Source organism: Lipophrys pholis (assembly GCF_963383615.2).
Source record: "Lipophrys pholis genome assembly, contig: SCAFFOLD_71, whole genome shotgun sequence".
Taxonomy (NCBI): domain Eukaryota; kingdom Metazoa; phylum Chordata; class Actinopteri; order Blenniiformes; family Blenniidae; genus Lipophrys; species Lipophrys pholis.
This window is the reverse complement of record NW_028292266.1, coordinates 19479-32626: the sequence shown is the minus strand read 5'-3', so window position 1 is coordinate 32626 and position 13148 is coordinate 19479. Positions and strand designations below refer to the sequence as shown.

Below are 13148 nucleotides of genomic sequence, written 5' to 3'. Positions count from 1 at the left end.
GAAATATAAACCTCGGGAAGAGGAAAGGCTATGGCCTCGTGTTTATTTGTTTATGCTCATGTTGTATTATATTTACATGTTTCAAGGGTAACGGTATATATACATCTTTGTTTTTTTTAGAACTTTATTGCACAATTAAGCAGCATCCAAACAGTGTTCACAAATAATACATTCATATAATCTTATGCTTTAAGAAAAGGTACTTAAAGTTTTTAACGAGAACAGTATAATATAAAAATACAAAAGGGCCCAGGGAAGCAGAGGGTCTCATTATTAAATTTGGATTAGTTATTTAAAACTCGACAGTTTCATTCTTTTCTTGTTTTTGTTCCTTAGTGTTATGTGTTCTTTAAATTCAATATAGAACTTTCAATTTCGTTTTATTTTGTTAATCTGCATTTATAAATGTGAAATTTTCCAATTAATATCAAATTAACTAACTTCTATGTCTATGTCGTAATCACCATATGCAGTTACACTTTAACAATCAATTTCAACATTATTTTTACATAAACCGTAAATATCATGCCGTATTAAATTACTACGTCATGACGTCAGACGCAGGCCCCGCCCTCCGGAGGGACGCGCACATTCCTATTGTCCAAGATGGCGGCCCCGGAGCAGCTCCTCCGGCTGACATGTTTTTAAGTCTTTTTACACAGTTTTCCGGTTTTCTTTCCACATTGATGTGAATATTCCGCGGCCGGAGGGTCTGCGGGTCTGCGCCGAAGCCTCTGCCACCTCGCCCCGCCCAGCGCGGGCTCCCCCACCGAGTGAATGAAGCGGCAGGCCGGGAGGGAGAGCAGCCCGTCCAGGGCCGCCGTCAAGAGGCTCCGGGAGCGGGAGAGCGCCCGGCGGGAGGAGCTGCCTCAGCCGCCGCCGCCGCTGGCTCTGCTTCTGGCGGAGAGCCACCGGTACCACCGCCGGAGCCGCAGCCGTGAGCGCGAGAAGCCGCGGCTGCGGGATGAGCGGGCGGCGGCCGCGCTGGAGCTCCACCACCGGCACGAGCTGAGCCTGCTGGGCCGGCCGCCGCTGCGGACCGCCGCCGCTGCCGCGGCCCCGGAGCTGCCCGCCGCGCGGCCCGGCACGCTGGAGTACAAGACGCTGCTCATCAGCAACCTGGGCTCGCAGGTGTCGGACGAGGACGTGGAGGACGCGCTGTTCCACGAGTTCAAGAAGTTCGGGGACGTGAGCGTGAAGCTGTCGCACACTCCGGAGCTCGGCCGCATCGCCTACGTCAACTTCCGGCACCCGGAGGACGCCAAGGAGGCCCGGCACGCCAAGTCGTCGCGCCTGGTGCTCGGGGAGCGGCAGCTCAAGATCGAGCCCATGTACGTGAGGAGGCGCAGCGTCACGCCGCCGGACGTCAGCTTCTTACCGCTGCACGCCCCCTACCCGTACCGGCAGCGCTCGATGTCCCCGCCAGGGCCCGGGCCCGCAGTGAGCAACATGCGGGAGCTGAGGGCCCGGCACTACGCCCTGGAGACCCTGGGCCTGAGCCGGGAGCGTGAGCGGCTGCTGGACTACTATGGCATGCTGGACGAGAGGGGCCGGCCGTACGGCTTCCCCCCCATGCCGGTGGTGGAGGACCTGAAGCCCGAGGACGACCAGCGCGCCACCAGCAACCTGTTCATCGGCAACCTGGACGGCAACGTGACGGAGGGCGAGCTGCGGAGGGGCTTCGACAAGTACGGCGTCATCGAGGACGTGGTGATCAAGCGGCCGGCGCGGGGGCAGGGTGGCGCCTACGCCTTCGTCAAGTTCCAGAACCTGGACATGGCCCACCGGGCCAAGGTGGCCATGCAAGGCCGCCTCATCGGGGGCAACCCCATCAAGATCGGCTACGGCAAGGCCAACCCCACCACCCGGCTGTGGGTGGGGGGGCTGGGGCCCGGGAACTCGCTGGCCGCCCTGGCTCGGGAGTTCGACCGCTTCGGCAGCATCAGGAACATCGACTACGTGAAGGGGGACAACTTCGCCTACATCCAGTACGAGAGTCTGGACGCCGCTCAGGCAGCCTGCACCCAGATGAGGGGCTTCCCGCTAGGGGGGCCGGAGCGGCGTCTCCGGGTGGACTTCGCCAAGGTTGAGGAGAGCCCCTCCCGCCTGTTCCCCCCCACCTACCAGCCCCCCGTCGCTCTGCCCTCCCACTACGACCTCCTAGGGGAGGCCTTTAGCCGCCACCGCAGCCTGGAGCGCGAGCTGCGGGGGCTGCGGGACCGCTCCCCGCCCCCCACCCACAGCCTGCGGGACCGGGCCCTGCTGGATCGGGACTTCCCCGGCAGCCCCACCCGGAGCCTGGACAGGAGGGCGGGTGGCGTGGAGGCATTCGGGAGGAGGGGGGGGCGGAGCCGCAGCCGCAGCAGGGAGCGCTGGCTGAAGGAGCGGGAGGAGCGCCGCGGCAGGAGGAGGAGCCGGAGCGCGTCCGCTGACCGGCCCGCCGAGGACCGGTGCAAGGAGAGGAGCCGGTCCAAGGTCCGGGTTCCGGGAGGAGCCACGTCGCCCGACGCCAGCCCTGACCGGGCGAGGGTCCGAGCCCCCGATTCCACCACCGAGCCCCGGGACCACTCCCCCGACAGCGGGGGAGGGGGGCGACACGCCGCAGAGGACGACCCGGCGTCCCTCCGACACCACAGTAAGAGGCCGCCCGCCGAGCACCCGAACAACAACCTTCACCACCACCGGAGCGGCGAGGCCCCGGCCGGGTCCCCCGCTCCCCGCACATCCCCGCCCCCCGCCTCGCTGTCGGAGTTCGCCCAGACGGCGCTCTCCAAGTCGTGGCACGGCTTCTTCGCCCTGAAGAACAGCAGCTTCCCCACGGAGCTGTACCTGCTGGAGGGCGGCGCTGCCTTTTTCAGCGCCGTGATGCGGGACAGCGTGAGGCCGCCGGGCCAGCAGCCGCCCGGCCAGCTGAAGATCGCCCAGCGGCTCCGGATGGACCGGACCCGGCTGGATGAGGTGGAGCGCCGCGTCAAGCTGGGCCGGCCCGACGGCTTCGCCGTCCTGCTGGCGCTGCAGGGCCCCGTGGACCGCCAGGCGCCCGTCCCCGAGCCCGGCCTGCAGGTGCGCCTGCTGCGACACCTTGTCACGTACCTGCGCAACAAGGAGGCGGCCGGCGTGGTGAGCCTGCCCGCCGCCAAGGAGGGCGGGCCGGGCGCCATGCTGTACGCCTTCCCCCCGGGAGACTTCTCCCAGCAGTACCTGCAGGCCGCCAAGAGGACTGTGGGAAACCTGGAGGAGGAGCACATGGTCGTCGTCATCGTCAACGACACTAACTGACGGGCACGCCCACCCGCCGCCATCTTTGTTTTTACAGATGTTGATTGAATGTTTTTCTGTTTGTCACACTACGTCTCCTCCGTTCAGGACGCCACGCCTCGCTCAGCGGCAACACACACACACACACACACACACACACACACACACACACACACACACACACACACACACACACACACAAACCTAATGAATACTAAGTTACCAAACCAATTGTAATCACACTACTTTCACTTAAGCACATTATGTTAATATTTATGAATCTGCTTTCAGGGAAAGTTTGACCGTCAGTTTGTCGACAAATAACTTCAATATTCAACGTTTACGGTCTGAAGAGACGAACCGCAGCTCGTTACAGGAAGTCCGACCTGGAACTCCAGACACTCCTTCAGTTCTTCACGTCACTAAACACATCGGAGGACTGAGCTCCACAGGCCGGGTTCAGGTTCAGGTTCAGGTTCCGACCGGGTTCTTTTCCATGTGTGACAGATTTTTCTAGGAGCCACATGAACCCACCTTTATTCTGTTTCTACTGTATATATTGTTTCCCCCTGTAACAGTGAAGTCACCGGCAGGCATCTCCATGACGACCGCCTCCAGGCAGGCGTCTCCATGACGACCGTCTCCAGGCAGGAGGACACCTGCTCCAGATGTCTGGGTTCTCTGCCCTCAGTCTGGACTGGCAGGTCTGTTTGGAAGGCTGTGTGCCTGCCAGTCGATGCTGAGGGCAGGTGAACACAGAGACACACGGGAGACTCACACAGTCCATCTGGAGACGGAATAAAATTCAAACAGGTTCCCGCTTTTTTATCCAGTGAAAACACCGTTTTAGCAGTTTATTTCAAAATAAAAGTACTTGACCTCCGAATGTGAAGATGTCCCTTCAGAGTTAAAGCCTGCATCTGGTCCACGTTGTGTGATGCTGAGCGAGGCGGGACTTCCTCTGTGGATGGGGTGTCCACTTCCTGTGTGGTCGTCCACACAGGAAGTGGTGGACACCCACTTCCTGTGCAGAAACACTAAAAGTCGATGTGAAGCTGCAGCAGTTTTTTTCTACGTGTTTGTTTGGAGTCTTTTATACAAACTGTTTCCTCCACAGTTTTTTATACTGTTTGTTTTTCTGTTTGAAGCACCGCCGTCCTTCCTGACCTTTGACCTCTGACTTGACCAACACCCCCCCCCCCCCCCCCCCAACCTCTGACCTCTTGACCTCTGACCTGTGAGTGTGTTCATGGTTATAGAAGCATTCCACTCTTATTCTGAAAGGTCGTTCAGTGCGATGTTGCATGAAGAAAAAAAACTTTATTTTGTTGTTCGAAACGATAAAGATTTTTTTTGTCGTCCGAAAAAAAATCTGAAGTTTTTATTCACATCCCTTCAAAGTAAAACACGGTTTGTATGGAGACGAGTCACAGTGCTCCGTCGTCATGGAAACTGGTCCGATGGGTTTTCACAATAAAGCGATTCCAAGACAGTAAAAGCCAAACAGTTTTTCAAACTTTATTAAAAACTGAAATGAAATGAGGAGAAAGTGTTTGTGGGACGAGTCGCTCCAGAGAAATCTGAATTCAGATCAGCCCCCAGGAATTCACCGGCTTCTCATTGTGGAATTCTTTCTGTTCATAACTTGAATAAACTTTATTTATCTCGGGCAGTTTTACAGAGAAAAACAACAATTTACCAGGAGCGAAGAGAAATACTGTAGGAAAGAAAGTGTTTAACAGGCTGCAGAACCAGACCCAGGAGGAGGAACCTGCAGAACCAGACTAAGGAGGAGGAACCTGCAGAACCAGACTCAGGAGGAGGAACCTGCAGAACCAGGCCCAGGAGGAGAAACCTCCAGACTCAGACGAGGAACCTGCAGAACCATGCTCAGGAGGAGAATCCGGCAGAACCAGACTCTGACGAGGAATTTGCAGAACCAGACTCGGGAGGAGGAACCTGCAGAACCAGGCTCAGGAGCAGAATCCGGCAGAACCAGACACAGGAGGAGGAATTTGCAGAACCAGACTCGGGAGGAGGAACCTGCAGAACCAGGCTCAGGAGGAGAAACCTGCGGAACCAGACACAGGAGGAGGAACCTGAAGAACCAGGCCCGGGAGGAGAAACCTGCAGAACCAGGCACAGGAGGAGGAACCTGCAGAACCAGGCACAGGAGGAACCTGCAGAACCAGACTCGGGAGGAGAAACCTGCAGAACCAGGCTCAGATGAGGAACCTGCAGAACCAGACTCAGACGAGGAACCTGCAGAACCAGACTCAGATGAGGTGAGAACAAGTGAAAGTTTGGATTTCTCCTTTTTTCTACAGTTATTCAATCTTGTTTTGTAAAATGAATAATTAACATTCATACTTTGACAAAAGTACAAAAACAGTGAAATGTTCATCTTAACATGACAAACCAGGGACACGGGGACGACAGATACGGAATCAATGTGTCTTTATTGAGGCTGACAGCTTCTCCAGTTTACTGATCCAGATTGATGATATTAAACGTGTCATTACAGTCCAGCTGTGTCTGCCTGTGTCTGCATGATTTTACTGGTTTCATCCTTCTTTTCTAGAATTCTTCAGACAATTTTGACCGAATCTTAGAGAATTAAACCGTTTATTGATCCCAGAGGGAAACTCCCTGGAGCATTGCTCCTCACCGGATTAATTCAAGGAAAGTTGAATATGAAATAAGACTAGATAGAAATTCAATAAGTCATTTTAAATATTAAAGATTAAATGTGACAAATAGAAGCACAGAAAATATGACACAGCAAAAACTATTCAGCTGGAGGATTATTGAGTCTTAAAGCCACAAGGAAGGAACAACAACGTTTGAGTCTCTTTTCGAAGCAGTTGAGCTTTTTTCTCTTTATGAAGCTTCTTTCTCCTTTAAAGAGCCGATTTGTCTGCAGCTGATACAGTGTAGTAACGCTGCACTGCCCCCTGCAGTCTGGGAGCAGCCACTACATGGAAGAGAAATTCAAAAGCCACACTGGTGCAGAAACTATAATCCAGCTCTAAATTATAATCCAGCTATAAACTATAATCCAGTTATATACTGTAATCCAGCTATAAACTATAATCCAACTATAATCTATAATCCAGTTATAAACTATAATCCAGTTTTAAACTTAAATCCAGTTATAAACTGGAATGCAGTTCTAAACTATAATCAAACTATAATCTATAATCCAGCTATAAACTATAATCCAGCTATATACTGTAATCCAGCTATAAACTATAATCCAGTTATATACTGTAATCCAGCTATAAACTATAATCCCGTTATATACCGTAATCCAGCTATAAACTATAATCCAACTATAATCTATTATCCAGTTATAAACTGTAATCCAGCTAAAAACTATAATCCATCTATAAACTACAATCCTGTTATAAACTATTATCCAGCTCTAAACTATAATGCAGTTATAAACTAATCCAGCTATAAACTATAATCCAGCTACAAACTATAATCCAACTATAATCAAGAATCCAATTCTAAACTATAATCCACCTTTAAACTATAATCCAGTTTTAAATTTAAATCCAGTTATAAACTGGAATGCAGTTCTAAACTATAATCCAGTTTTAAACAATAATCCAACAATAATCTATAATCCAGTTCTAAACTATAATCCAGCTATAAACTATAATCCAGTTTTAAACTAATCCATCTTTAAACTATAACCGAGCTCTAAACTATAATCCAGCTATAAACTATAATCCAGCTATAAACTAGAATCCAGTAATAAACTTTAATCCAGTTATAAACTGTAATCCAGCTATAAACTATAATCCAACTATAATCTATAATCCAACTATAATCTATAATCAAGTTATAAATTGTAACCCAACTATAAACTATAATCCAGTTATTAACTATAATCCAACTATAATCTATAATCCAGTTATAAACTATAATCCAGCTGTTGGGCTGAAGATTCCATTGAACTCCTCCAGCAGTTTCTCCCCCAGAGGAGAAACACCAGGAACAATGAACAGACCATAAAACAGCAGGGAGCAAGGCAAAGACCCCAGGAAGTCTCCAACCCCCCAATGGTGATGGTCCAACCCGACCCGGACACCACAGGGGTCCAAAATTCAACTTGGTGAGACTCCTTTCCTACCAACTGTCCCCTGCTTCTCATCCCAGCCACCGAGAGGGACACACGTCTCTGCTGGCTTGGGACGGTAAAGAGGGCACCAAGTAGGTCCACGCAGACCAACCAAGTCCAGGACTCGGGTTTTCCACCTCAGAACCAGAGGTCCAAGTGAGCTCCAGGCCCACTGGAGGAACCAGGGTTCAGAACCGAGCCTCGCCACAACTCTCTGTCTTTCTCTTCTCTCCCCCCTCTCTCATCCCCCCCTCTCTCATCCCCCCCTCTCTCATCCCCCCTCTCTCATCCCCCCCTCTTTCACTGACCCGAGTCTGTGCTTCCCCTGCACACACACACACACACACACACACACACACACACACACACACACACACACACACACACACACACACACACACACACACACACACACACACACACACACACTTTATACACAGTGATGCTGTTTAATAGATTAGATCTCCGTGTTCGATGTCTTTTGCTACTTGAATGTGTTGATTTATGAGATTATTTATGAATTATTTATGAATTATTTATGAATTAAAACATTTTGTTAATAAACGCCTGTTTAGCTGAATGGAACGATTCTTGGTGATTATTGTGTATTTATTGTGTATTTATTGTGTATTTATTGTGTATTTATTGTTGACAATTCACTGGTTTGTAACAGTCTGTGCTCGGATCTCACACCTTCCCTTTTATTTAAGATTGTTATATTTTTACACTGAAACATTAACTAACTTAAATAAACCTTTTATAAACGAGACTGATATTTTGGTATTAGCTATTTACAGTTTATCTGGTGGTGCCCCCCCCCCCCATTTTATTATTAATACATAACAAATTTATTCAAATTAATAATTTTTCATTAATTTGTTTTTGATAATTTATTAACTTTTAAGTAATTACTCAATTACTTTAGGAGTTAATGAGTAAATGACCGTTTACACCCATTAATAATTTAAATTTTTCATAAATTACATAATCCAGTTATAAACTATAATCCAGGTATAAACTATAATCCAGGTATAAACTATAATCCAGTTATAAACTATTAAAAGTAAACAATACACAAACTATCTCGACTCATCACTACTACTCCTTCAGCTGTAAACACATTAAAATATAAATAGAAAAATCATTTGGTTTCAAACCTGAACACAATCCAACTTAGATCACGTAAACAAGTTCCTGGTTTGAAAAGGGGATGAAGCAAACGCTTATTCAATCCCAACCTCACCCCCCACCCCCTCACGCCTTCACCCCCTCACCCCCCTCACCCCACCCCTCCTCACCCCCTCACGCCCTCACGCCCCCACCCCCTCAAGCCCTCACCCTCTCACCCCCTCACTCCTTCACTCCTTCAAGTTCGGCGGGCCGGATTAAAAAGCCTAACGGGCCGTATGTGGCCCGCGGGCCGTAGTTTGCCCATGTCTGGTCTAGGTAGAGCAGCTCAGGCTGGTTAATCTAGAAAATCATGTTACTGTCTAGATAGAGCAGCTCAGGCTGGTTTAATCTAGAAAATCATTTTACTGTCTAGATCAGGGGTGGGCAAACTGTTTGACTCGCGGGCCACAATGGGTTCTAAAATGTGACCGAGGGTTCCGGGCCAGGAGCATTTGGATGGAGTGTTTGGGCCGGATATACTAAAGCATTACATGTAGTGTGTGCAAAGCTCACAGCACAGTAAGAACACTACAACCCAATTTATTAACGGTCTTTCAAATGTGAAAAATAGCTCTTATCAGTTAATACGTTTGTCTCAGGGAATATGAAAGATATGGTGTTTACATACTATATCATGATACTGGGAGGAGGAAATGTAAATAGATTAAAATAGCATACGCACTGTGATTTATCAAGATTGCATCTGTTTTTAATAAGTTTCAATCGAAGGTGCAAAGTTAAAGAAATCAACATTTATTGAAAAATGGAACCACTTTCAACATTCAAAACACATTATTACACAACGATATACTCAAGCTCACTAATATCTACTTGTGTTAAACCCCCAAAATCATGGCTGGATTGTCCTGACTGCCGCTCTACACACTCGCCACGGACGCCCTCACCTTCACGCCCAAACAGAACACGTGTCTCTTTGCCAAGCACACAGACATAGGCTGTTTTAAATATCCTCCCTGCAGCTGATCATTGAGATTAAGAGCGATGTGCGGCGTGTTAATTAAGCTCCTGTACCGCTGCTGTGTGTAAATACTCATTACTCTTAGTTAAAAGACGCACTTCCAAACTTTCCATATGCATTTTTTCATAACAGCAGAACAACTCACCCGTTCCAGTGGGAACAGTGTTGTCGGTCTCCTTCCTGCCGGTGCATCAGAGTCTGGACTTAGTTCTGTTGTGGTGATTCTCAGGACCGATCTGAGGTGTTGGTCTGTTAACTTGGACCTGTGAGGGGCTTTGTTGATTTCCATGACGCTAAACGTCTGCTCACACACGAGGTGGAGCCAAACAACAGCAGCATCCTCTGTGCCGTCCTCCGGAGGTTTGGAAACGTGGTCTCGTTCAGTGAAGCAGAAAAGTCATTCAGTTTAAGAGACTTGAACTTCTCCTTTGAGACGGAGTCAGACTGAAGATCCATCAGTTCCTATTGCAGCTCCTGCGGTTCTGATCCGGGGTCTTGTGACAGGGGACAGGACACCAGTTGAAGTGACTTGTCAATTTTTTCAAAATCACAGAACCGACGGCAGAATCCTCTGAGCAGGTCGTCCAGTGATTTGCAGTATTTCTTCGCCTCTTTCTGCACCTCTAGTGTGGGGAAATGGGCGACAGATTTGTTTGAGATTTGCCTGGAGAATAAAAGCAGCTGGAGAATAAAAGCAGCTGGAGAATAAAAGCAGCTGGAGAATAAAAGCAGCTTGGATTTGAAGACTCTCACATTGGTGAACATGTCGTGCACAAACTGATCTTTCCCCTGTAGCTTCACCTTCAGATCATTCATGTGTGAAAATATGTCCACAGCAAACGCAAAGTCACAAAGACAGTTCGTGTCGCTCAGCTCGGGGAATTCCTCCCATTTCCCCATTAACTCCAGAAATGAGCGAATCTCCTCTCTGAGCTCCCAGACTCGTTGGAACACTTTCCCCAAACTTAACCAGCGGACGCGAGATTGGTAAAGTAGGTCCTGGTGATCCGCATCAGGTTCTTCCAGGAACCTAATGAACTGAGGATGATGAAGTCCTCGCTCGTATGAAGTTAACAAGTTTTACAACGACGTGATGAAGCTGTAATCCAGACTGACTCAGAGACTCCTGATGAACGATGCAGTGAAGAGAAACAACATCCTGCTCAGGGTTTCTTCTTTTCCTTTATCCTGGATTCTTTTCAGCAGCCCGACGGTTCTCCAGTTAAACTTAACGATCCATCCGTGGTGACATTGGCGAGTTTACTCCAGGTAGCTTCATTCTCTGGATGGCAGCAGACGCCTGCTCATATCAGTCCTCTCCTCACGTTTTCCCTTTCAGTGATTCCACGCTACATAGCTCCTCCGTCATCTCAAAACTGTCGTTAATCCCTCGGATTAAGATGAGGAGCTGAGCAGTGTGTTTTATGTCGTTACTTTCATCCAGTGCTCGTGAATAGAACCTAAAGGACTCCGCCTTTTTGTTTAACTCGCTGACTATATCTGCGTCAATCAGTTCCAGGCGGCGAGTCACTGTCCTGCGTGCTAAAGTGATCTTTTCAAACGTGTCTTTGCTCTCCGGACACGAGAGACCTGCTGTCTCCACCGTCCACTCTCTCAAAAACTCGCCTTCAGAGGAAGGCTTGCTAGCCTTTGCTAATTTGAATGCCAGCAAATAACTTGTCTTGGTACTTGACTCTTGAATTGCAGTTTGTCGGTGAAAAAGGTTCTGTTGACTCTAAACTAGCTGCTAACCTCTGTAAACTAGCTGCCAATCTCTGTAAACTAGCTGCTAACCTCTGTAAACTAGCTGCCAACCTCTGTAAACTAGCTGCTAACCTCTGTAAACTAGCTGCCAACCTCTGTAAACTAGCTGCCAACCTCTGTAAACTAGCTGCTAACCTCTGTAAACTAGCTGCTAACCTCTGTAAACTAGCTGCTAACCTCTGTAAACTAGCTGCTAACCTCTGAGCAGGAGCCGCCCGTTCTTGTGTCGACTGCTTGCTAGCATAGTTAGCATGCTTCGTGGCAAAGTGACGGCTGATATTGTACTCTATGAAAAGCGCAGCAGCTTCTTGGCATATCAGACATACAGCCGTCGATCGGACTTCAGTGAAACAGTATTTTGTTGTCCACTCCTGATTAAAGACTCGGCAGTCGCTGTCCACTGTCCTTCTCTTTGGTCCACTCATCTTCACAGAGGAGCTCAAATGGTGACACGAAACGAAGTGAAAACTAAAGTGAAATAAAGAGAAATACGGTCAATGTGTTTTGAGTGCGCCATCTATTGGGGAACGTGGGCATTGCAGGGAAAGGGGAAAATGAAGGAGGTTTTTACTATAATTTGGACAAGTTCGGCGGGCCGGATTAAAAAGCCTAACGGGCCGTATGTGGCCCGCGGGCCGTAGTTTGCCCATGTCTGGTCTAGGTAGAGCAGCTCAGGCTGGTTAATCTAGAAAATCATGCTACTGTCTAGATAGAGCTGCTCAGGCTGGTTAATCTAATAAGAGTTGGAAAGTATTTGGATCAGTGTGATAACTGTAAATAATATATTTAACACAACAAGAGTATGTTGTATGTTACCCCCCCCCCCCCCCTTCTCTCTGCTCTCTCTCTCTCTCTGATCCCCCCCCCCCCCCCCCCCCCCCCCCGTACAGCAGCCATACCAACTTCTAATAAAGCAGTAATTTATAATATAATATCTAATAAAGGGGACTTTGCTGATGTTTTGGCAGAAATAATGTGTAAATATGACCGAGTTTTAATGCTTGGGGATTTTAATATCCACCTTTGTTTCCCTATGAAGCCGCTGGACAAAGACTTTCTCCATCTAATCGACTCTTTTAATCTGGTCCAGTCTGTGTCCGGCTCCACGCAAGAACAGGGACCTCCCCTCCATCTGGTTCTATCACATGGTTCTATTCCCTGGAACCTAGAAGTCTGTGATGCAGCGTTCTCTGACCACATGCCAGTTGTTTCTGATGTGCCTCTCCCGTCATAAGGTGAAACCTGGCGCTCCAGCGCAGCCGCAGTCTAAAGGCTTCCACTGCAGCACAGCTTTCCACTGCCTTTGACACACGTACAGCCCGACTCCCCTCCTGGCCTGTAGTCCAGATGGAGAGGCTCTGGCCTCCCACCTGGACTCATCCTGCCCAGCTACTTTAGATGTGGTGGCTCCGTTAGAAACAAGACTCTCTAAACATCAAGCTGAGCATGGATCCATGAAACCACTGCTGTTGTCAGGCCAGAGAGCAGGAGAGCTGAGAGAAGTGGAAGAAGGAGAAGTTACAGCTGTCCTTCCAGATGTGGAGGAACAGCTGGCGGTCTTATCAGAGAAGGCTGAAAACTGATAAAACCAAATATTTGTCTGATATCATCTCCAACTGTCACAATCCTCCTGTTTTATTTAAAACCATAAACTCTCCAGAGAACTCCTCAGAGGAGTGAGAGCTTCCAGAGAACTCCTCAGAGGAGTGAGAGAGCTTCCAGAGAACTCCTCAGAGGAGTGAGAGCCTCCAGAGAACTCCTCAGAGGAGTGACAGCTTCCAGAGAACTCCTCAGAGGAGTGAGAGAGCTTCCAGAGAACTCCTCAGAGGAGTGAGAGCTTCCAGAGAA

The 13148-nt window shown here is 48.8% G+C and overlaps 1 protein-coding gene across 1 annotated transcript; it reads left to right on the top strand.

Moving 5' to 3' along the window:
- The first annotated feature begins 124 nt into the window (after positions 1-124).
- On the top strand, positions 125-5779 carry rbm15b (RNA binding motif protein 15B). Its single transcript, XM_080493708.1, has one exon. It carries the CDS (start codon positions 778-780, stop codon positions 3277-3279), a length of 2502 nt encoding a protein of 833 aa, XP_080349834.1. The 5' UTR covers positions 125-777; the 3' UTR covers positions 3280-5779.
- Positions 5780-13148: the final 7369 nt, after the last annotated feature.